We start from the raw sequence: 25633 nt of genomic DNA, 5'->3' as shown, positions 1-25633 counted from the left end.
ATCAATGTGTGACATACATTTGGCTTCATTTTCCCATTACCCAAAACAATAATTTTAACATGTTAATGCTCAAGAAATAGTAACTGACCACCTTTATATTAGGCTGTTGGTATTAATGTATCTGCATTTCTATCAAACTATTATAATTTTGCTTTGAGTAGGTAGCTTGCTTCCAAATAGTGATTCAATTATCACCAAAGGGGAATTGTAAAATTACATTCCCATCATATGTCTTTGACTGTGAGCATACACATTTCAATTTGGACTTGACTTGAAGCTGGCTGTGGCTTCATGGAAGCAAGAGTTGGTACCATCAATATGTGTGGGCTGCAGGTGAACTGAAAGTATTAATTCAGGAGCTAACAAGAGCTGTATAAACCTCCCCTAAATTTCACTCATAGAAAACAAAAGAAAACTCATACCTCAGATATTCAGAAAAAACGTCATTACCAAATGCAAATAATGAATCAGATTCTTTCACTCTTTTAAGACTTATTTGTTGACCACCTATTCACCCGAGGCATCCTTCTCCCCTGAGGACACCCAAGGCACTGACACAGCCCTTGTCCTCTAGGAGCTCAGTGTAGTGTGCAGCATCTCACGTGCTTGTGGTTTGCTCTAACACCAGAAGATTGTGTCTGCAAAGATTGCTTTTCTGATTTCATGTCTTTGGGTGAGAGAGTTTCTCTGTTGCCAGGGTAGCAAAGATAATTTCTACTCTGTTCTGTCTGGATTGCATGAATGCCAGATACTCATGGAATGTTCACTATTATTTGCCTCTATTCTAACCACAAACCACTGAAGATTGTATAATACACCAAACTTTTCTAACTTAAGGATGGTGTGTGTGCATGTGTCCGTGTATGTGCCACCAAGTCAGTTTCATGGCAACAGCACAATAGCAAGGGTGGTGTTATAGAGAAGCCTGGGCACGATCATGCAAAGAACATCACCATAGGATCGATTTCTCATATGCAAGTCTTGTATTCTAAAATGAAAAATTTTTGCTTCTATTTACATGTAACATCAGACAGTTTTCATTTCATTGGCTGTTCAAGTTAAAGATCCTAAATCAAACAGGCAAACAAAACATCTAACATTAAGTTTTTCTTTCAGGAGAATAAGTACAACTCAAAACAGGTGTTTTTTTTTTTTTTTTTAATCAAATCCAAACTTTTCTGTTTACTAGTGTGACTTTCAGCAAGGGAACTGTCTGGAGCGGTAGAAATGGAAATACTTGTTGTACACTATTGTTATAAGGACTACCTGAGCAAAATGCTTAGCACTGTACTTGGCAAATAGTAGAACATTTTTTTTAAATTTTTAAATAGCTAAAAGAAACTGGTGCTATTACTACTACTAATTTTCCTTTCAAGGATATTTGCATTTTAAAATTGGGCCCATGGATAGTTTAATACTGTAATTTAACAGACTGAACTCTTAATGATATATTTTTTAATACTGTGGTATAGAATTAAGGGACATATATAGATACATGCTATATGTGCATGTGTGTAATACATTTTAGGTAGAAATGAATGAAAATCAGGCTGAGTGCAGTGGTAGAGGGCACAGCTCTAACCTAGATTATGTCCATCAATCTATCATCTCTCTAATCTCTCCATCATCTATCCATCTATTTAAAACTTCTTATAAGTAGATGACTACACTAACGTGAAAATCATTCCAGCAAGTTCTCTGTCATTGCTCGCATAGAGAGCACCCCTCTTGTGCTGGGTTGCCATCAGTGTCACTTGTTTGGTGTTTGTATCTATCTGTGTCCCAGTGATATTCTAAATTTTAAGTGGTCACCTTCTTTACTTTCATTCTCCCAAAGCACAGTTCTGGGCTCAAAATCAGTAAATGATTATTTGTTATCCCTATATACAGAAGTCAGTGACAAAAAAAAAAAAATCGTTTTGGAAAAATCCAGAGGAACAAGCAAAAGAACTTCTGAAAATAAAATTAAGTAAATGAGGTAGAATTTTAAAGCTAACACTCTTTGTTTACTGGAAAAGTTTACCACCTTGCTCTTCAACCATCCTCTTTCTGTGATGTAATGAAGGAAAGAAAAAAGAGTTAAAACAAACATGAAAGGCTGAAACCATAAGCATCAAAAAACAACGCAGATTTTAGAGAAAAAATGCAAAGTATTTCGGCCCCACAAGAGACTCGGGGGCACTTTTTGAGTAAATGCATTAGGCTCAGGAGTGGAGGCTCCCCCGACGAACCTCCAGGAACAGACTTGCAGAGCTCTTTAATAAGTATTCCTGGGAGTTAGGCTTTCCTGGAAAAAACAAATTAGTGTGAGAAGCCAGTACTGTGCAATTTCTGTTTTAAAAATAGCCAAGGATTGTTAAGGCTGCTGTGGGCATGAGCGAAAAAGCCAGTGCCCTTGCTAATATTTGCCTCAGCTTCCACATTAAAACAGAGGAACCACACTGAGATTCTTGCCTGGTAAACCCTGCACAAGTCGTCAGGTTTGTATCACTTGGGATCACTTTGTGGTCCGTTCCTGGATCTTCCATTGACAGTGTTTGGGGGATGTGCCCCTTTTTTCAAGGAGGTCTTGAGAAAAAGAACAGCCAGTGATGGTTCTGCCTCTTTCACGGAGGACCAGGGCTGCGCCTGCCTGTCTAGATCAGCTTTTCATTTGCCTAATTGCTCTGTGAGGCTGGCAGGGATGTTCTCCGCAGCCGCTGCTCTGCTGACTGCAGAGACCCTACCTGGCACTCCAAATTGGTGCGTCAGCATTTTAGGTAGAAATGAATGATAAATCAATCAGGGAGACTGCAGTGGTAGCATGCACAACTCTAACCTAGTTTGTGCATAATTTTCAACTCTTCTCCATAGACCCAAGCAGTGTTTAAAATGGTAAGTGAAACTATAACAAATGTTCTGTTTCTACTTAATCGGCTTTTTTTTTGGGGGGGGTGCTCTTTTCTATTTAGAAGAAGCAAATCACTGTCTATGAAACCACATGTAAAATGAATGATGACGTTAAGTTCCATGCAAATATTATTTATTTGCTCTGGCTGAAGAATCAGTTCCTAATTAGACTGGAAGATAAATATTCATATATAGACATGTCAAATTGTTATTTTATTAATTTATACTCCAAATTCAGAAGGTTTAAAATCTATTTAATTTTGACACATCTCTTTGTAACTTACTCTATCTACATCCAGACTACAATGTTTTAAATTTCTCAATTGACAATTCTGCAAAGATAGAGTTAAACTCTATTTGTCCACTGGCTACTTGTACCAGATCTGGGAAAGTGGAATTGTTCAAAGCTGCAGTCTTCAGCTCTCAAAGACAGCTACAGTAACTTTCTGAGCAGATTGGGTTAAATATTTTTACAGACCCATTATATGATGATAAGGTGGTAATAAGTTGTGCAGTGCAACACTCCGAAGGGTTCTAAATCTCACCAACCTCTTTGTATGTGATGCTCTCACAGTAAAGAAGAGTCCTTGGGCTATAAAGATGAAGAGTCTACTTCTTCTGGTGCTGATTTCAATCTGCTGTGCTGATCATAATTCAGACGACTATACTCTAGACCACGACAGAGTTATTCACATCCAAGGTAAGAAAACATAGGTTCTCTTAGGAAAGTCAAATTAATTTCAAGTTACTTCGAGTTGAGATGCTCTTAATTTTAGCTCTGCTGCATTGACTTCTTTCCCGTTCTGCTAATTGGTGAACCTGCTGCCTGGATTTTGAATGCTATTGCATTACAGTAGACAACTGGGGACAATTGAAGTTGAATTGCTTAAGACTCCAGCTGTGCTGAGTTGATGCAAATTGTTCAAGGTTTTTTAGCATCCTTGTTATCTTCTAAGTAGAATGGAGCATGTAAAGTTTATTAATATATTTTGGGAGAGAAAAAAATATGAAAGAAACTTCAGGTGTAAGGTCATTTCTGTCAAAGTGATTGTTTAATCATTTAAGAGAAACAGCGTAAATAAAATGAAAGTCAGACAAGTTACAGCTGAAGAAAAAGTAGTTTACTCTGCTATAATCTCCTTCAGTAAAGCTTTAGTTCCCAAAGACCAATATATTGCCCCGTCATATATCTACTCTGCTCAGCTGAATCCTAAGGCTAAAGCTGTGGTAGGACTTGAGGCTGCAGTACAATGCAGCTATTTCCTCAGTCCCAGATTCAGATGAAGGACTTTCTGCATTTAAGAAAGCTAGGAGTTTTATGCAATAAGAAGAGAGTGCTTTAAAAAGAAGCTATACTCTCTCTCCTTGCCCTTGTATGGTGAATAATTAAAAACAAGAATTACAAAATTTAACAGTTTAAATGTGACAATATTAATTTTAGATGAACTCAATTTGGGTGACCAGAGGCAATGTAAGTTCTCTAAGGGACATAAAATACCAAGTTATATCTTCAAGGTCAAAAGCGTTGTCTCAGAAAACTATATTCACTGTGAAAAGTATGACTTGTGAAGGTCAACTGATAGTATAAATCTGGCTAGAAGTATTTTATTGTCTGTATTCTCACTGTTGAAACAGAATTCTACATTTGACTGTGTCTAGCTATATTAGACATATCTCTTTCAGCCCTCTTTGCTTCCAAAGACTTTATTTTTTCACTGCTGAACCATGGAAAGGGATTATATAATCATAACTTTTACTCTGCAAGCTGCTGACTCAGCTGTTTCCTTTAATGTACATGGTGGAATCAAAGCTGTTTCCCTAAGACTGTAAGACGTAGAGATTTCTGGTGAGGAATAACAGCCTTTTAACTTGCAGTCACAGAATTCAATTCATCCAAACTGGTAATATCCAGTTCTTATTAGTAATAGCAGTTTTAGGTTCTATGTAAAATAAACTTTAGCTGTGGTTTCAAATAATTAGTAGACAGATATGCCAGTTATACTATAAACGGTATGCAAACCAGTCTAAACTGCACCCACAGTATGATAATCTTATTTTAAAACTATTCTAACAGTGACTCAAGTTGTCTTATCAAGGGAAATTTCTATTTCTTCATCCTTCGCATCCCTATGTGTCCTGTCCTAATGTCGTGCAAAGGAATTTCTGACCCAAGCTATCAAAATTATCCAGACTATTTGCATACATTCATTGTCCATTTAAAATAAAAAATGCTTGATAGTCTACTTTGTTTTTATTGTAAATTCATATTCTTAGAAAGTATAGACTTGCCTCGCAGAGTTGCTCAGAGCTGTCAAGTAATAGAACTATAAAACCTATATTGGGTTTGTAAAGTTAAAATTGAAATATGATTTGAGTCATAGCATGGTATATATTATGCTCAGAGGGAAATTTGTTGTAAAATTGACCCAAATACCTGTCCTTGTTACTTTTTTTCTTCCAATGGAAAAAATTTTCCCTTTTCCTTTATGATAGATTTCAGATTGAATTATCATATTCCTCAATCCTTCAGAGAAACCACTGCCAGATATCATGCAATAATTTCACTTGTCTTTTACAAAGCGAAAATAAATCATGTAGCACAGAAATAACAAAGTCAATAAGCTTTATTACCTACTTGAAAAACTGAGTTATTTTTCACATTTAAACACTTTTGCTTAAGAAACATGGCTTAGAAGGAATTTAAGGGGAGCTTAAGCCCTCACAAAATTTCATTAGAATTTTTGCTGTCAGATGGTTAAATAGCAATGTGAATCTCAAATTCCTTAATTGTCCTCTCAGTGACAGATTACTCAAAATTCACATTCCTATAAAAACACATATGTCTTTCTTTGATTTTTCACTAAATTTGCATTTTTGTGCTCCAAGTTCACCAGGCCTACTTAATACAAGGAGAATAGTGCATGCCAGTCTCAAATTCTCCTTGGCCACCTTGATGCATCTGCTCACCATTTTGATAACTCCATTCTTGAGTCTCATGCATAGGAGTTACCTAATTTTTCAAAAAGTATTACCAGATTATTCTTCTAAAGGCTTCCTCACACTTTGGGCAGAGAAGTTTCTATAGAGATAAAGGCACAAAAGATTTAATATACTTAAGCAAAAAACTGAAGGAAAAAAAGGCAGATGACCAGGAAAGAAAAAAACAAGGCTATATCCCACTGAAAACTGTTTCTAGTGAAGAAAATTTTTGTGATGGTAACAAAGGCAACTGCCCCAGCTTCCCATGGAGAAAGACATAGTTTTAGATAAAATTGAGCATGTACTATTTCATTCCCCTTCTTTTTTATTGAATTTAGTTGGTTACATAAGAAAGCAAATTTCACTTTTCCATGGAAACTACTGAAAAACATGCAACGAAGTTTCAGCTTTTATGTCATAACATCCTCTGTGTTGGAGATAATAATTTTCTCAAGTACTTCCTACAGGAAGAGGGGCTACTGTTAACACTTTCTCTAAAACACTCTCAGCAAATGGATCATAGTCTTCATTTCATGTTGTGGTTGTTCAAACAACTTCTAAATCTTTGGAAACTAACACCATTAGGAAGAATTTTATATGGAGTATCATATCACACCTAAGCACAACTTTAAAAATATATGGATCAGGTCCAAAGACTCTGTGTGTGTACTTTCAATTACCAGTAGGAGTCAAGGATACTATGACCTTGATAAAGTCAAGTAGTTACATCGTCAGTGTAATCGTTTTGCCTTTTTACATCAGTTGATGGGCAAATGGTCATACCATTTCTCTGCTATCTATGTAAAATATCTTAAATTATGTATACAAACTTCCTGTATTAGTCAGCCAAAGGGGTGCTGATGCAAAATATGAGAAATCGGTTAGTTTTATGAAGGGTATTTATCTGGGATAGGAGCTTACAGATACCAGGAAATAAAGCCTAAGTTACTTCCCTTACCAAAGTCTACTTCTGCATGTTGGAACAAGATGGTTGCCAACATCTGCTATGGTTCAGGCTTCCTGGGTTCCTCCCTTCCTCAGGCTTCTTTTTCCTGGCTCAGGGTTTCTCTCTTCCCGGGGCTTGCTTCTGTTTCCTCTGTGAGCTTACTTCCCAGGGCTCCAGCTTAAGGCTTCAGCATTAATTGCAACATCAAAACTCCAACTTAAAAAAGCCCCCAGCTCTGTCCTTTGCCATTCCTTTTATCTGTGAGTCCCCACTCACCAAAGGGTGGGGACTCAATGCCCTACTGGCACAAGAGGTTTACATAATTAATTACTTAATCAAGTAAAGCTATGAGTCCAATATAATCTAATATGCCCAGAAGAAAGATCAGTTTACAAACATAATCCAATATTGTATGTACTGAAGTTTCTAAAACCTAACTTTTACCATAATATACTTACTGTACTAATACCCATAAGCTACTTTACATTTCTGAAAAGAATAATAAAGTGAAATTTCAGAAGGAAAAAATTTCCCCTTCTATTTTATAAGATGTATTGTCACCTTTCTCAAAAGATAAAACAATTAGATTTTTTAAAAGAAGGAATTGTCAGAAGTTCATGTCTACAGGTTGAAAAACTAATGTATATTTAGAAACTGTGGCTAAAGTGGACAATCCCCCTCCGTGTTGCCTGTTTCTCCTCCTGTATATAACCCAAATACCACCTCTTCAGCTTAGCATGCCTTATTCTTTCCTAACATGCTTCCATCCTTCATCAGATCATCAGCTTTGTAAAACCACAGCTATCTAGTAGAGTCTGGCACATAGTAGGCACTTAATATGTATTTGTTGAATAAATAAATGAACAGGTGGAAGAGGGTAATGAGAGACAACCTAATTACCACAATCATAATGAGCATTTCTTAAACGCTTACATCCATAACATATAACAAGTCATGACACAGTGCATGGGTTTAAAGAACCTTAACTGCATGACAACTTTCATTTTTTTTAATATTAGCATAAGCAAAATCATACTTTATAGAGTTTAAGATCTTAATAGGACTTTATTGTAGGCAACTTAGATCAATCTCCCATGGTACAAATGAGGAAACTGAAACCCAAATATTTTTAAGCTTCTTGACCCAGGTTTCATGACTGATGAGCAGAAGTTTCTCTTGACTAATTTCATTCTCTCCTTCAAATGTGTACTAATTTCTCACCTTCTTAATGTCCCTGACTGAGACATTCTGAGACTCCTCTGGCATCTTGGTCACTCTCACTCTTCCTTTCCTTTTCTCCACAGCACTGGTTATCTGCTTTTACTTACTTTTCTATAATTGTGCACTGTCTGTCACTCCCATAAGAATGTACGCCAGCCTCAGAAGGGCAGGGATCTTTGTCTAAATATCACAGGCACCTAAACCAGTGCCTGACACATAGTGCCTGACAAATATTGATGAATACAATATTTTTTACTAAATCCAGGACCAAATCCAGATATTCTTCCTAATCAAGTCCTAGACCAGTGTTTCCAAGTCAGAGAAATCTTTTCAACTTGCAGAGCAAAAGGAAACAGATAAGGAAGAGGATTATAATTTGGATAGCAATTTTGTTTGGTCCTATATGTGGCTCCCACACTACAGGCAGCATCTTAGACTAGGTTAGTCCAGCAGAGGTAGGATGCAGCAGTCTTCCTAATGGGTCTTTGTAGCTTTGAAGAGTATTGGGTTTTCTATTTGGTCACTGCAATGCTATCCTGCTCCTTATGTAATACCTGAAGAATTGGGATCTAGGGGTGCAGTGAGTGGATCAAAAGGAGCAAAATGATTTTAATAATGTATGATCACAAGCCATCTACAGAACCAGAGTTTAGTAGGAGAACTAGAAGTGGCCTATTCCAGTTTAATTTTCTCTCACCCTCTTAAAACTCATTTGAGCTCTGTGAGTCTGTTATGAAAGTTTATCCTTTGCCTTTTTAAGGCAGAGCTTGTTATTTCCATCCACAAATGTGATGTCCACAAATATCAAGGAGACTATTCTCCACATTGCACCTAGATAAACTTATAAACTGTTACTAATTCTACCTAGGAATTAATAGGCCCAAAATAGAGATTTCATCATGGAATTTTAAAAATTAGCAACATAATCAAAATTAAATGATTAATTTTAAAATCTTTAATCAGGTAAATCTAGGGCATGAAGTCAAACAGGATAATAAAAACACAAACTTGCCATTTTATCAAACTAAGAATATCACCGTATGTATATAACAAATGAGCCTGAGAGTAAGAAGGAAAATATACTTAGAGGCATACATATACATATGTAAAAATACTCATATTGCACACATACATATGTACATTCATAGACAAATTATTTATTCAACAAAAATTTTGAGCACGTACTATATACAGGCATTGAGGAGACAATGATAAGCAAAACACAAAGTCTCTAACTTCATTGAGTCTATCATCTTAGAAGGAAAGAGAGACATTACTATGAATATAGAGCTATTCACTGTGTTAACTGTTGTGAAGGAAAACTACAGGATGCTATGGAGAGAAGTTAACATTTTATTATGATTTTTATTTAAACAGAAGTATTCAAAAAATCAGTTTCATTAAATTATAGGTATAAATCAAACACTGGTCTTTTTTCAACTATGGAGTTTCTATACTTGACACATATATATAGTTATACATAACAATGGTTATAAATAGAAAAGCAATGCATGAAATAGGTATTGCTTGATATACAATAAGTCCCTTAATATATATTCAGAAATATATGTTTTCATACTAACTTTGCTTCTGTCTAAGATGTGTGATTGCTAGACCATGTGCTAGTCCTCCTTGCATTTGTGTGTCCTTTTGAAAAAATCTGCTCATTCAGGCACTTGTTGAACACCAACCTCCAGTGTAGTACTGGATTATCCTCTGTGGAAAGGCACGTTATCTCCTCAGTGAGCTTACTGACACTATTATTCGACCAACAAATATGATTAGAAAGAATAAAAGAATGTTCAATAAAGGTGGAAATATAGAGAAAAGAATAGTGGGTTATCAAACAAAAAGATATTATTATCTAATACTTTGTGTCTGTACTTACTAGGTTTTTGTTACTTTTAATAGATTTAAACCCCTAAATATTCTTAGAGTATTTCTAAACTCGACACTGAAAAATCTAGAATGTTGAATTCTATGTTATTCTGTAAAGTATCTATTAAAACAATACAATTTCATAATTTTTCAAGTATATAAACCTATATTTAATAAGCTTTTCATGTGGCAACAAATTCACACTGAACAGCATTTGCTTCTCTATTCCATCATGAGTGCTGAATTCAGCAAACTATGCAAGAAGCCAATGATTATTTGGAAACTATCCAAAATACCCAGAAAAATCCATTAAATAGTGAAGCCTTTCTCTTTGGTTGCAACTCTGCAAGAACCAATGTTGACTTAGCTAAAGCCCTGACCTACAATTTAACAAGTTGATGTTAAATAGTTTCAGTATGCATTTCGCTGATTTCCCAAATATCAAGAAAGAATAGATTTATATTTCTTTGTTGGTTCAGCCCTTTAGTTTGTTTTAAGTAGAAAATTACTGCTGTAGGAGAGTCTTTTGGAATACAGAAGTCAACCAAATATGCTACGAAGTTAGAGTAATTCAATTAAGAGCTTATCAAACTAATATCATAGGGGTGGAGAGAAAACTTTGTTATAGAAATACTTTTATTTCAAAATAAAGATATTTAAAACATAAGAAATATAAAGTTATATAAAAGTACTTCAAAAATAGTTTATGTATCTTATATTTTGTATTTTATATTACCACAATATGGTAGTACCAGGCAAGTCTGACTTTAAGAATGATTATTGTATAGTCCAAATGGTAACCATTTTAACTTTGGTTTAATTAAACTTTCATTGCTTAGGCAGTGACATCACATGTATAACACATATTTAAGTTCTGAATAATATGCTTTTACAAATATGCTTTTACATGCTCATGGACTGTACTGTAATGTATATTTAACAAAATAAGTTAAACAATAGTTCTCCTTACCTTCTTCAAATACTGTCCACTCAAGAAGGGGTACTGATATTATGGACAAAAGCACAGAAAGGGAATAATGTATATCAATCATCTATAAAACCAACAAAGCATGATAGAACAAGGAGCATTTACTATAAGCAACTGTGTAGATTAGGGGGTAAAGAGGGTAGCAAAAAGAGTTTCCTCTTGTTTCTAAATAGTAAATGAAAGTTTAAAATTAAACACTATTAAAAGCATACTTTTTGAAGTGAGGGAAGTTCCTTTTCTAGGTGATTCTATTTTTACAGAAGCTTGCTTTACCTCTATGCTTTGACTTGTTCCTGGAAAGCCCTGAAATGGATATTTGTCTATTTGGCTCAGTGTACTAAATGGTAGGGAAAGCACAGGTGAAAAGAAAGACATCTAAGTTAAAGATATGTATGTTTCCTTAGAAGTTAAAATAAAGTTTTTATTTTCTTAGTTCTATAAGACGATATTTGTTTGAAATGGTTATATGATTATATAGGAGTAACATTAATGTTGTTAAAGAATAACAAACACTTTCATCCAAGTTTCTTGTTAAGAAGAGAAAGGCAAATTTTAAAGTTTTCTTCCCCAGTATTTAGATCATGAACAATTAGTTCTTACTTTCCCTTGAAAAGTGTCATAAATTATGCTGACAAATTTTAAATCTCCAAGAATCTGCATCTGATTATTTTTAGGTCCTCACTTTGCTTTGTTATTTATCATGCAACCATGAAAAAAGGGTTTTATTCCACTTAAAATACTAAGAAGCTGGTTGGGGCCACAATAAACAGAATACCTTATTTTATAACATGTATAAAATGACAGTTTTATATTATTACTAACAGAGTAAAGAATTTAGACTTATTCTGAAAGCATTTTAAAATGGTTAAAAGGTTTTGAGCAAGGGGGTAATCTGATATATTTGCATCCATCAAAGCCCGTTTGAATAGTGGATCGGATTGGACCATGAGTTAAGGTGAGAAGACTCATTGGGAGTCACTTGGGTTGTGTAGGTGAGAAACCATGGTGGCATGGACTAGGATGGTAGCAGTGACGATGGATGGAGTGAACCAATACAGGAAATAAAGGGGAAGTTAGAGATTAAGGGAAAGAGACACATCAAACATAGCTCTGAAATTTTGGCTTGAAGTAATGGACAGATGATGAAAGCACAAACTAAATTTAGGAAGATGAGGGGGAAAAGAGATTTGGGCAAGGGAGGGCGGACATTCAATATGTGATTATTGGGTAGTTGGATTTACTAGTTTGGAGCTCAGGAGAGGGTACAGTGCTAGAAACTTTTGGAATCATCAGCACATAAGTGGTATTATAGCAATATGACTAGAAGAGATCACCCAGGGAGCTACAAGGATAGAAGGAAGAAGAGGACCCTCGTCTGACCATTGAAGATACAAACTTTACCATAATTTTGCTTCCTAGAGACTGAATCTTGATCACTGATCTTTGATGTGTGATGTGTAAGAATTCTTTTTTTTCTCCTGAGATGATTTTTTTACGAACTATAAATTAGTTGCAAGCATTTAAAGGTAGGAGGTTTTTGCATTAAAATCTGCATTCCTAGTTTCTGTTGAAAAATCCAAAGACTTACTGTTTTTCAGCGTGCATTCCCATAGGGCAGCATCAGTGGGAGGCAGTATCTACTACTTTAGAATCGGGTGTGCTCCCTGGCAGTGGGAAAGTCCTTTCCACTCCCTATTTTTCTCATGCCCAGGGTGCTCCTTTCACTTCCCTTGCTCCTGCCTACCGGCCATTTGCGTGTTACTTACCATTTCTTTTTGTTTCAACACCGAACTTAATATCTGACATATTATAGGCTATCAGTTCATGTTTATTTCATTAGGAAAGAGTCTAAAAATTCTTTTTATCTCTTTTTTGCATTTAGGATAGACTCTGTGACTGTATTATCTTGATGCCTTCCATACTAAGTGAAGACATTAGCCATGTTAACCTCTAAAGCCACAGATGCGGCCTCAACAGTGTCCTCTCTGCAATTTACAAATAACTTGACCTTAGACTTTACCGCAAAGTGGAAATGGTCTGAGCAGAGACAAGTAGAGTTCAGTTCTACCCCTTTACCACATAAAGGCACATTTCCAATAGTTAAGGAGCAAGTGGTTAATTACATATAGCCTCATGAAGAAGAATGACTCATGCTAATGCTTTGGTTTCTCCATACCCTTTAAAACAATCCTCTATCCCAGTTAAAATCCTAGAAAGTATGTGTATATTAAGAATGTCATTCACCATGTTAGTGAAATGCTCAAATTTTATTAACTATTTTATTTCCCCATAATAAGCTACTTAATATCTTTAGTTGTTTTTTTTTCAAGATTTATTTTTTATTTATTTCTGTCCCCTTCCCTATCCCCCCACCCCCAGTTATCTGCTTTCTGTGTCAATTCAGTGTGCTCTTCTGTATCCGCTTGTATTCTTGTCAGTGGCACCTGGAATCTGTGTCTTGTTTCGTTGCATCATCTTGCTGCATCAGCTCTCCATGTGTGCGGTGCCACTCCTGGGCAGACTGCACATTTTTTTCTTTTTTCTTCTTTTTTCACACTGGGCAGCTCTCCTTATGGGGCGCACTCCTTGCACGTGGGGCTCCCCTACACGGGGGACACCCCTGCGTGGCACAGCACTCCTTGCATGCATCAGCACTGCGCATGGGCCAGCTCCACACGGGTCAAGGAGGCCCGGGGTTTGAACCGCGGACCTCCCATGTGATAGGCAGACGCCCTCTCCATTGGGCCAAATCCTCTTCCCTCTTTAATTATAATAATCTGATTTTTCTAAGCTTAAAATAATAGGAAGTAAATGTTTTTTTAAATCCATAAATGTTTTAATAATCTGAAGAGATTTAAATTCTGAAAATTATTGACCGGGGAGACAACTCTAAGATACCTGGGTTATCTCACTTAGTCTTCAGCACAACACTGTACTGTATAAAGGTATTTTACCCTCCATAAATAGAGAGGTTAAGTAGTCTATTCCAGGATACACAGTCATTAAGTGTAAGGCTGAGATTCAAACTCGGGCTGGTGAACCACACATCTCAATCTAAGCCTCTTCTTCATACCTTTTGAGTGAAGTAATAGGTAAATGTGGCCGTGTTTTATTCCATTCGATTGATATAACTATGAGAAGAAATCAAAATACTAAGAAAAAAATGTTTAGGCTGAACTTGGGACCCTGAAAAACTCTTCCATAGATTAACACACTGATCTTATCATCCTACACCTACTCCCAAATACAGATTGTTTGGATCCCCAAGGAAGGAGTCGGATTATATATATCTATGCAATGTGTATAAATTGTGATAGTTCTGAAAGGCACTCCCGTCCCAAGAACCACTGGATTAGGAGAAACACCAAAGTTGATGAGATGTGAATTTCTCACATGACAGTTCCTAATAGTTACTAGGAGCTGTCACCTGCAAGAGGACAGTAAAGAAGACTGTAGAGAAGATAGAAGCTGTTTTGCATATCTGGCACCCTTTAGATGCTCAGTAAATAATTGTAATAAGAACCAGGATTTACTGAGTACTCACTGTATGAAATGACGTGTTTTACCTCATTAAACATCACAGGAACCCTGGGAAAAAGGTTGCTTAACTTCATTTTACTGATGAAGAAACTAAGGCATAGGAAGGATAAATGGCAAAATATAAGAGGCGTAGTTCATATTCTTAACCAATAAGCTAAAACTGTTGAGAAAATAAATGAGATAATGTGGAAAGACAGAAGCCTGCCAAGTATTTTATCAGCAGAACAGAGCTAAGCTACCTTATCATACTTTACTTCTTCCTGGTAGGAAAAGATGAAGAAAAAAGAATTGAAAAGAGGCCCAGTACTTTTCAGGATATTAATGGAGCTTCAGGTCTTCATCTCAGAAGAGTGATTTTTAAATTGTGTTCAGTTGGCTCCACATAGTTCTTTTGGGTTTCTTGACCCCATTTCAAGCAAAAAAAAAAGATCGTCTTTTGTTTTCTTTAGATGGCAAGAGTTTGTCTAAGATATCTTTGGTGTGGGCAGTTCAAATGTCTCTGACAATGTTTTTTTCTGACATTGCTATAGTTCAATCTCAAGATCTTAAAATAGTAAGAGCTTTTACCCTTATTTCGTCCTATGAATCTTGAGAATGACAACAACATGGTATGCATTCATGATCAGCATCACCCAAAACAGTATCGCGTAGTTTCCCATCACAGAATCAGCTTCACTCTAAGGAAGGGGAGGAAGGTAGACATCGTCAAGACCGAGCTCCACAGTGCATCTCATCAGATGAATGCAGGTCTCGGCAGGAAGAACACACGCTGTTTGAGGATACCGTAAAAAACACAATTCTAGGCAATTTGTTTTAGCTGTAGATTGATAGAAAATAGCAGGGGTGCAAAGACTACACAGTGCTGGAAAGAAGGTAGCCCCTGGCAGGGATGGGGGATGGGGGTGGGGGTGGGGGGTGGGGGGCGGTAGGAGTATGATCTGGAAACAAAGAAACAGGGTCACAGATGGTGAACAACAGCAGCCATCACTTTAAATCAGAAGGCAATCCTAACATACTTTTTTTCTGCACTGAGCTTTTCTTTTGAGTTCGAAACTCTGTAACCATCAGTGCCTTACAGTGCCTTTGACAGTGGCATCTTTAAGGAATCGGAAAAGTGAGATAAAACTTTAATTTTTTTTTTATTTTTTTTATTTTTTATTGACTTTGTAATAATATTACATTAAAAATATATATGTGAGGTCCCATTCAACCCCACCCCCCCACCCCCCCTCTCCCCCCCCCCCAACAACACTCGTTCCCATCATCATGACACATCCATTGGATTTGGTAAGTACATCTTTGGGCACCTCTGCACCTCATATACATTGGTTCACCTCATGGCCCATACTCTCCTCTATTCCATCAAAAACTTTAATTTTTAAAGACATGTTTAGAGACAACATTTTTTATTAACAAAGCCGTAGGTCCTCGGCAAAAAAAAGATTATTTTGCAATTCCAAGAGTAAATTGCAATTGTTACTACCACCTTCTTGTTTTTCATTTCAGAGATACTCTGGACATGTTTTTTGTTTATTTTTTAATTAGATTCTTTCAGATATTTTCTTTGTTTTCCTACCATGTTTATCTGGTTTGTACATAGGAGGTACATTTGCATGGTTCAAATTTCAAGAAAATATGGAAGTGTACACAGTAAAAATCTCTCAAGCGTTCCTTTACCTAAGCACTCATCTCACCTTCCCACAGACAACCAAGGTTATTAGTTTCTTGCGTATCTTGCGAATCCTTTCAGATATATTTTAAATCTTTTTAATTTACCCAAATAGTTAAGCACACATACACTTTTGTATCTTCAGGTGACAGTTTGAACTCCAGATATAAGCAAAGATGAACAAGGGACAACTTTAAGATTTCAAACCCAAAAAGTAGGAGAGGACAGAAGGCAAGACTGACATTATTGTTAAAGTTTCTCTACTGCCTCCTTCAGGTCTGTACTTCTTAAGGTGCTGAGTTGTAGAGAAGAGGCTCAGAATTCTCTGCATTCAGGAATAGCTAGGGAAGCAAGGGAAAGCTTGCATCTGGCAAATGGAATGTACTAGGCTATCAAAAACTACAGAAGAGACAAATGGGGGAAGGATGAGATGGGGAAGTATTGGGGTGAGGGCACCTGTAAAGTCTTCTAATGCCAAACACACATCAGAGGACTGACCAAACAATAGGAGTTTCTGACTCCAAGTGAGCAGTTTCAGAAAAAATTAGATTCTTTCTAATTAGTAAGTCACTAGTATATTTCAGCCACACACTGATTGCAGGCTAGGTACTCAATAAGAATTAATAAGACATGGGCTAGGGAGACATTGAATTTTTTCAGTAAACTGTAGTAAGCATCTGTGTTTATAGTGACAAGGATGCAAATCCATCCCCGTTGCTCATTGTCCCATAAGCTTTGGCTATCCTAAGGGCTATAAAAGCTTCCAAAGTGATAGTCTTACACATCCAAACCTACCAAAGTGATAATAAATGTTTCCAAAAATAGAAGTCTTTTTAAAATCTTGTGTGTTTTGGGGGTTTTCTGTTTTTGTTTTTTTCCAGTTGATTCATCATGGAGCTCAAAATTGAGTCTATAGCAACTGGCTTGTAATGTTCAAAATGGAATTAACTTAGAACTCTTAAGTAAGCATGCAGTCCCCAAGAAAGATCTGTGTTGATCTGTGGTGAGTTTTCACTGGTTCTTAACAGAATAAGAAATTTAAAGATTAGGTCATGAGTTGTTGGTGAAGTTAAATGTAGTTTTGTTGTTGTTGTTTTTTTAATTCTGTAGTTGTGTCTTTCCTGTATTTTTGGTTTCTAAATGTCCTTGTAAAAGGATGGTGGTAGAAGTTTGTTATTTTGTTTTGGTTTTTGGTGGGGGTATTGCTTTAAATGTCCTTGTTTGTATTTTATTTAGCAGTCATAAATAGATTCCTGTTTTAAAATTTTTATTGTTCTAGGAAATCCAAAGGTCTAATGGCTACTTACCTAGTCATCGGAGGAGAAAGTAACTAAAGCCAAGACTAGTTATTTTGCACAATCCACAATTCTTTTAAAAAAGACAAATTTCAATCCACAGCACCTTTTCTTTCCTTCTGTCACCTATATTTCTTTGGCTTTGAACTGCCAAAAATAATTACACATCCAGTAGAACTAAGAACAATAGTTAATAATCTGATCATATTTTTTATTGTTTTTCTGTAGTTAATTATCTTGGCCCCATTGTTTACAAGACTTTATCTAAATTACAAAGAAAGTACGAAGATTATTTTGTCATGCCATTGCTTTTGACATATTTAGTGAAATTGAATGATGTCCTCTAGATTTCACAGCAGAATTCACGAAATAATGAGGCCCCAAGTGGTTCAGTGAGTCCCCAGCAGTGTTCTCACCAGGCCCTGCTGTCCCCCTGGAGACAACTCTGGTCTTGGAAGGGCTTCAGGTTCTTTAAGTCATGGTCATTGGCCTTCTTAGTAGAACATGAATTTTCATACTTACAAATTGCACTTTTAACACTTTGATCCCCACTGGCCATCTTTGATTTTCCCAGTTAGCCATGTATTTTTAACACAACCTTATTTAAGGACTTGAGTTGCCAGAGCCTTCAGCAGCAAACTGAAGTGTCTGTATGTTATTTCGCTTTGAAAGAGAAGGGAAAAATTAGCACATCTATGCTGCCTACTTTTATTTGTTCTTTCACATATATTTTAAAAAAAAAAAAGTAAACAAGCAATACTCATCCTTGATGATCAAGGTTTATTTTTTTTTTAAAGCTTTATTTATTTATTTATTATTTATTTCTCTCCCCCCTGCCTCCCCAGTTGTCTGCTCTCTGTGTCCTTTCGCTGTGTGTTCTTCTGTGACCACTTCTATCCTTATCAGTGGCACCAGGAATCTGTGCTTCTTTTTGTTGTGTCATCTTGCTGTGTCAGCTCTCCGTGTGTGCGGCGCCATTCCTGTGCAGGCTACACTTTCTTTCGCGCTCAGCGGCTCTCCTTACGGGGCACACTCCTTGCACATGGGGCTCCCCTATGCGGGGGACACCCCTTCATGGCACGGCACTCCTTGCGCGCATCAGCACTGTGCATGGGCCAGCTCCACACGGGTCAAGGAGGCCCGGGGTTTGAACGCAGACCTCCCATGTGGTAGACGGACGTCCTAACCACTGGGCCAAGTCTGCTTCCCAAGGTTTATTTTTATCATTTGCATTTTATTTGCACTATTGATTGAACAGTTTTTATTGAAACATTAATTTTAAACTGATCCAGGTTTTTTTAAATCCAGTGATCAGATTCAAGACTTATTCTAGGCAAAACTCAGAGTTGTCACAGCCCTCTTGGTTCCCTTTTCTGCTGCTTGTGTCTGCCCTCTTAGTGTGTGTTCTGGCTGCTTTTTATGAGGACACCCTGTGATTGCAAGCCTGATAGGAATCTAGAGCTCAATGCTCTCATGAGGTAGACTTGCCAGAGTGAAACAGCTGAGCCTGGACAGAGCCTGCAATGGAGGCCAGAGATGCCGACTCACTGTTCTTTGCTCTACATCTTACCTTTTCTGCACTCCCTCTAGCAGTGCTTAGTGCTGTATAATCTGCAGTGAAGATCACAAACAAAAATTGTTCTCAAGACCACACTGGGGGTTCAGGTTAATGAACGTTAATGGCCTTCGTCACCTTTGAATTTCAGCCAGGGATTTCTAGAATTCCTTACCACAATACCACCACACCCCTCCCCACTCCCACCCCCAAGAAAGAATAGTCGTAGAATTTTAAACATTCTGGAAAGCTGTGGCAACACTTATTTCATAACAGATTTTTAGTGGCCGCTCAATTCTCAACATTCTACCGGGTAAATTATATTCTATTCACAACACTGGAGTATAAGTAAACGGTACCTAAAAAAAATCAGAACCCTTCACTTCTAAAATAGTAGAAGATATTTTAGAGTTAACCACACACAAATTAGAAGTCTTAGTCACTTGTACAAGGGTTTTGATCTTTGCTGTAACTCTTTAATTTATAAAGCATTCAAACCTTTTATTCATTCTGGAACATCTCATGATTATATTAAACACAATTACACAATAACTTTGAAGTCTACTATATAACACAGGTGGCATTTTATGTAATTTTCTTCACTCCATAAGATTCACAACTTCATAAGTAAGTGAAACTATGGAAAGTTAATATATAACAAAATTATGCTCAATATCAAGCAGTACCATGTTTGAGAAATACTTTGGAAAACCTATATAATAGGAACAGTGATAAAAGAAAAACTTTTCAGGCAATTTAGGATCTCACAGCTTTATTGGGTGAATTACGAATCAGGTAGCATCCCATCAGAAAGTAGATGGAAGTTCTGCTGAGGGAGGTGGGAAGGGGAAGCTTTTATAGGGTAATTGCAGAAGCAAGAGATAAAAATGTTCTGATTGGCTGGCAAGCTCTCTCTACGAGACCAAAACTAGTTTTATCATCAGGTGTTGCTTATCAGCAACCCTGAGGGTATGTTCATTTTCCTGGAAAACGCCTGCAAGGCAAATGTTTTTGTCTTCTGGAAAAGCTCTTCTCAGAAAGGGTTCTTCTCCCTGCAATGCCCAATGAAGGCCATTTTATTAGCAGTTGGTAGGCAGTTGGACACTTACTTTAGTCAGTCATTGTGTAAAGCACTTTATGTGTATTAGGTCCACTATATATGAGAGCTATTACAATCCCCAATTCACATATAAGACAACTGGGGTTTCGAGGTTGCACAACTTGCCCAAGGCTACAAAAGCCAGTTTATGGAGGAGGTGAGGTTAGACCTAGTTTTATGTCACATTAAAGCCCTTGTTCATAACCCATAATATTCCCTACCCCCAGTGCATCTGGGCATTATTTTGACTTAAATCAAACACCTCGAAAGAATCATGAAACTGAGACCTCTTACAGCTCTGTGTCATGCCATGTCAAACAGTCATCAGCACCTTTCCTCCTGCCAGAAAGACAATGCTGTAGAACTTTAGGTGGAACCTCAATGTGGTAATTGGGCAGGTTGTAGGGAAAAACACATATGTAGAGCTGAGTTGAATAGACTTACCTTTCATGTCTTAAGAGTCTATGGTCCTAAATAAGAAGATTAAGTAGAGATTGTAAAGAAAATGTTTTAATGAGCTGAATTTGTGACTCATTTTAATTAAAAGTCATTATCCTCTCCTTTCATTATCTAATCAAAGGAGCATTTGAAGGCTTTGTAAACTCTTTGGGCTCAGAGGATTGGGCCAAGGTATACATGAAAAGTATGTTGTTTTTTAAGTGTTAATTCTGAGTTCTGTGTGATAGAATTAGAACCTCTGTCAATTTTTGGAAATAGTTTCATCTGAATTCTATATATGCCGTTAAATGACTAAGTTTGGAGATCTGTCTGGAGGCGAGTGGCCACTCCTTCTGGTGATTTGTGTGTTTGAAATGATCCAGAGCCAAGAATTATTCAGTACCTAATGGCCTCAGGCAGGAAGGACTGCAAAGCTGCATGAATATAGACAAGAAGTTGAATGTGCCAAAGAGTTTTTATATCGCTTCCTCATTTTCAATTCTTGCACATCCTCAAGAGACCTTGCCAAGGTCAAAAGCACAATGTGCTAACCAGAGGAAACCCCAGAGAAAACCAAGATCCGAAAATAACAGCTGGCTCTCTAGAAAACGGCAGCCCTGCTGACTTGGCAGACTTGGAATCTTGCGGTGCTCTCTGGGAGACGATAATGTCCTTGGACCAATAAGACAGGAATTTTTTTTAAAAGGCAAATGAACAAAAGATGGAGGTGATAAGAGACTGTTAAACAACCGGAAGGCAGAGAGTGGAAGTACAGTGAAATTTAAGGGAATAAAGATGCAAATCTTCAGTTAATCAGAAAAATGAAATTTTATTGAAGTAAATCATTAATACACAAACATCCGTAAACATTAAATGTATAGTAAAAGTTGTAAATTTACAAAACAGAGATGCACATCATCATACAAGATGCCCATACGTCTTCCCACCACCAATACCTTGCATTGTTTTAAAATAATTGTTACAAACTATGAAAGAAAATGGTCAAAATATTAATACTATAGTCCATATCTTACATTTGGTGTATTTTTCCCCACAACCCACCTGATTATTAACACCCCATATTAGTATTACATTTTTGTTATTATTGTTCATAAGAGAACATTCTCATATTTGTCCTGTTAATCACAGTCCCTCTTCCACCACTGAATTCCCTGTACTAAAACGGTCACAAGGTTAGTATAGTCAATTCAAAGTACACACTCAATGGCTCTCATTTTCATCACAGAGCTGTGTTGTCATCACCCTAGGCAATTTTAGAACATTTTCATTAGTTCAAAAGGAAAATCCCCATACCCTACATGCGCCCCATTGTTGTCCCTTAGAATTGTAATCCCTTCTTGCCATTGCTGCAAAATATTACAATATTAATCTTACTGTTAACTATCATCCATAAGTTGCATTGGTTGTAATATTCCCATAGCATCATATCCTTAGCACTTTGTAAAAGAGAACATTCTTATATTTGTACTGTTAACAGCAATCTTCATCCACCACTGAAATAACTTATATATTCCCTAGGTAATTCTCTAGTTTCCTTTCAATTGACATTTACATCCACAGACTACACCTTTCAGCTACAATCACATTTATGACTCAGCAGTGGTAGTTATACTCATTATGTGTTACTATCAACTCTATTCATTTCCACACTTTTACAATCAACTTCATTAATAATGCTACATGTGTTAAGCATTAGCTCCCAATCTCATTCTATCTCCTAGTGAACTGTACTCTAGATTTTAACTCCATGAGTTTGCACATTGTATTTACTTCATCTTAGTGAGACCATGCAACATTTGTCCTTTTGTGTGTGGCTTATTTCACTCAACATATTGTCCTCAAGGTTCATCCATGTTGCCATATGCATCCTGACTTCACATCACATGTATATACCACATTTTGTTTATCCATTCATGAGTTGATGGACACTTGGATTGTTTCCATCTTTTGGCAATTGTGAATAATGCCATTATAAACATCAGTGTGCAAATATCAGTTCACATTCCTACTTTCAGTTAATAGTGAAATTGCTGGGTCATATGGCAGTTCTATATCTGGATTCCTGAGGAAGCATCAACCTGTCTTCCACAAAGGCTGCACAATTCTACATTCCCACCAATAGTGAAAGAGTGTTCCTGTTTCTCCACATCCTTTCCAGTGCTTGTAGTTTTTGGTTTTTTAATAATGGCCATTCTACAAGATGTGAAATGATATCTCATTTTAGCTTTGATTTGCATTTTCCTAATAGCGAGTGATGTTGAACATTTTTTCATGTGCTTTTTGGCTACTTGAGAAATATCTACTCAAGTCTTTTGTCCAGTTTTTAATTTGGTTGTCTTTTTATCAAGTTATATGATCTTTCTGTATAATATGGATCTCAAACCTTTATCAGATATGTGGTTTCCAAATATTTTCTCCTATTGAATTGGCTGCCTTTTTACTTTCTTGACAGAGTCTTTTGAAAATAAAAAGTGTTTAATTTTTATCTATTTTTTTTTTCATTGCTCATGCTTTGGGTGTAAGGTTTAAGAAATTACCACCTACCACAAAATCTTGAAGATGTTTTCCTACATTTTCTTTTCGGATATTTATGGTTGTAGCTTTTAAATTTAGGTCTTTGATCAATTTTGAGTTAATTTTTCTATAAGGTGTGAGATAGGGGTCCTCTTTCTTTCTTTTGGATATGGATATTTAGTTGTCCCCACACTATTTGTTGAATAGACAGTTCTGGCCCAGGAGAGTGTGCTTGACAGCCTTATCAAAAATCACTTTACCATAGATGCAAGGGTCTATCTTTGGGTTCTCTTTTATTTCCATATTGGTCAATCTGTCTATCTTTATGCCAGTACCATGCTGCTTTTATGACTGTAGCTAAGTAATATGCTTTTAAGTCAGGACATGAGAGTCCTCCAACTTCATTCTCCTTTTTTAAGATCTTTTTGACTATTCAGCACCCCTTACCCTTCCAAATAAATTTGATAATTGGCTTTTCCATTTCTGCAAAAATGGCTGTTGGGATATTTATTGGGATTGCATGGGTAAATCAGTTTGGGTAGAATTGATATCTTAAAGATATTCAGTCTTCCAGTCCATGAATATGGAATGCCCTTCCATTTAATTAAGTCTTCTTTGGTTTCTTTTAGCTATGTTTTGTAGTTTTCTGAATATAGGTCCTTTATGACGTCAGTTAAGTTTATTTCTAAATATTTGAATTTTTTAGTCATCCTTATGAATGGAATTTTTTCTGGTTTCCTCCTCAGATGCACATCAGTAGTATATAGAAATGTTATTGATTTTTGTGTATTAATCTTATATCCTGCCACCTTGCTGAACTCATCTATTAGCTTCTGTGGATTTTACAGGATTTTCCAGATATACGATCACATTATCAATGAATAGTGAAAGTTTTACTTCTTCCTTTCCTATTTGGGTGCCTGTTATTGCTTTATCTAGGCTAATTGCTCTAGCTAGAACTTCTAGCACAATAGCGATTAACAGTGGTGACAATGGGCATCCTTATCTTGTTCCTGATTTTAGTAGTAAAGAGTTCAGTCTTTCATTGTTGAGTACAATGCTTGCTGTGGATTTTTCATATATGCAGTTTATCATGTTGAGAATGCTTCCTTCTATACCTATCTTTTGGAGTGTTTTCATCAAGAAAGGATGCTGTATTTTGTCAAATGAGTTTTCTGCATCAATCAAGAGAATCATGTGATTTTTCTTCTTCAATTTATTTATGTGGTTTATTACATTAATTGATTTTCTTTTGTTGAAAATCCCTTGCATACCCGGGATAAAACCCACTTGATCATGTTGTATCATTCCTTTAATGTGCTTTTGGATCCAGTTTGCAAATATTTTGTTGAGGATTTTTGCATCTCTATTCATTAGAGATATTTGGCCTGTAATTTTCTTTTATCATAGTGTCTTTATCTGGTTTTGGTATTAGGGTGATGTTGACTTCATAGGATGAGTTTGGTAGTGCTCTTTCCTGTTCAATTTTTTGGAAGAACTTGAGCGAGATTAATATTAGATAATCTTTGGTTAATTGGTCAAATTCACCTATGAAGCCTTCTGGTCCTGGACTTTTCCTATCTGGGAGGTTTTTGATGGCCGTTTCAATCTCTTTACTTGTGACTGGTTTGTTGAAGTCTTCTATTTCTTCTAGGGTCAGTGTAGGTTTTTCCTGACTTTCTGGGAATTTATCTATTTCATCTTTGTTGTCTAGTTTTATGGTGTACAGTAGATCATAGTACCCTCTTATGATCTTTTTTATTTCTGTGGGGTCAATAATAATGTCCTCATTTCTGATTTATTTATTTGCATCTTCTCTCTTATTTTGTCAGTTTAGGTAAGTGTTTGTTGATTTTTTTTGATCTTCTCAAAGAATCAACTTTTGGTTTTGTTGATTCTCTCTATTGTTTGTTGTTGCTGTTCTCAATTTCATTTATTTCTTCTCTGGTCTTTATTATTTCTTTCCTTTGGCTTGGTTTGGGATTAGTTTGCAGTTCTTTATCTAGTTCTTCCAGGTGTGCAGTTAGGTCATTGATTTTAGCTCTTTCTTCTTTTGTACTGTAAGCATTGAAGGCTATAAATTTCCCTCTCAGTTCTGCCATTAATGGTTTGCTATGTTGTATTCTCATTTTCATTCATTTCAAGATATTTACTGTATTTTTTTTGTGAGTTCCTCTTTGACCCACTGATTATTAAAAGGTATGTTGTTTAATCTCCATATATTTGTGAATCTTTCCTTTTCTGTCCATTATTGATTTTGAGCTTCATCCTATTATATCAGAGAAAGTGTTTTGTGTAATTTCAATCTATTTTAATTTATTGAGACTCATCTTGTGACCCAATATATGGTCTATCGTAGAGAAAGTTCATGAGTGCTTTAAAAGAATGTATATCCTGCTGTTTGAGAGTATAATGCTCTATAACTGTGTATTCAGTCTACTTCATTTATCATCTTATTCAAGCTCTCTGTTTCCTTATTTATACTGAGAATGGTGTATTTTCTCCACCTATTAGTCTAGAAACATCTATTTCTCCCTTCAGTTTTGCCAATGTGTGCCTCATGTATTTGGCAGCACCCAGGTTAGGTATATAAATACTTAT

General features: G+C 36.3%; 1 protein-coding gene across 6 annotated transcripts in view; it reads left to right on the top strand.

Annotated features, from left to right (window-relative positions):
- Positions 1–25633, top strand: part of HAPLN1 (hyaluronan and proteoglycan link protein 1) — an 80431-nt gene that overhangs the window by 37504 nt on the left and 17294 nt on the right. For 4 of the 6 annotated variants that reach the window (XM_071208893.1, XM_004483439.5, XM_058275668.1 and 1 more), the window contains exon 2: positions 3464–3589. In XM_071208893.1, coding sequence (XP_071064994.1) covers positions 3490–3589 — 100 coding nt within the window. In that variant the 5' untranslated portion in view covers positions 3464–3489. Of the gene's footprint in view, positions 1–2326; positions 2875–3463; positions 3590–25633 lie in introns of those variants that run through there. The other 2 variants (XM_071208890.1, XM_071208894.1) reach the window with 2 other exon arrangements.

The sequence above is a fragment of the Dasypus novemcinctus genome, chromosome 2, assembly GCF_030445035.2.
Source record: "Dasypus novemcinctus isolate mDasNov1 chromosome 2, mDasNov1.1.hap2, whole genome shotgun sequence".
NCBI classification, from domain to species: Eukaryota; Metazoa; Chordata; class Mammalia; order Cingulata; family Dasypodidae; genus Dasypus; species Dasypus novemcinctus.
The sequence above is the reverse complement of the archived record's forward strand: the minus strand, read 5'-3'. Positions and strand labels throughout refer to the sequence as shown.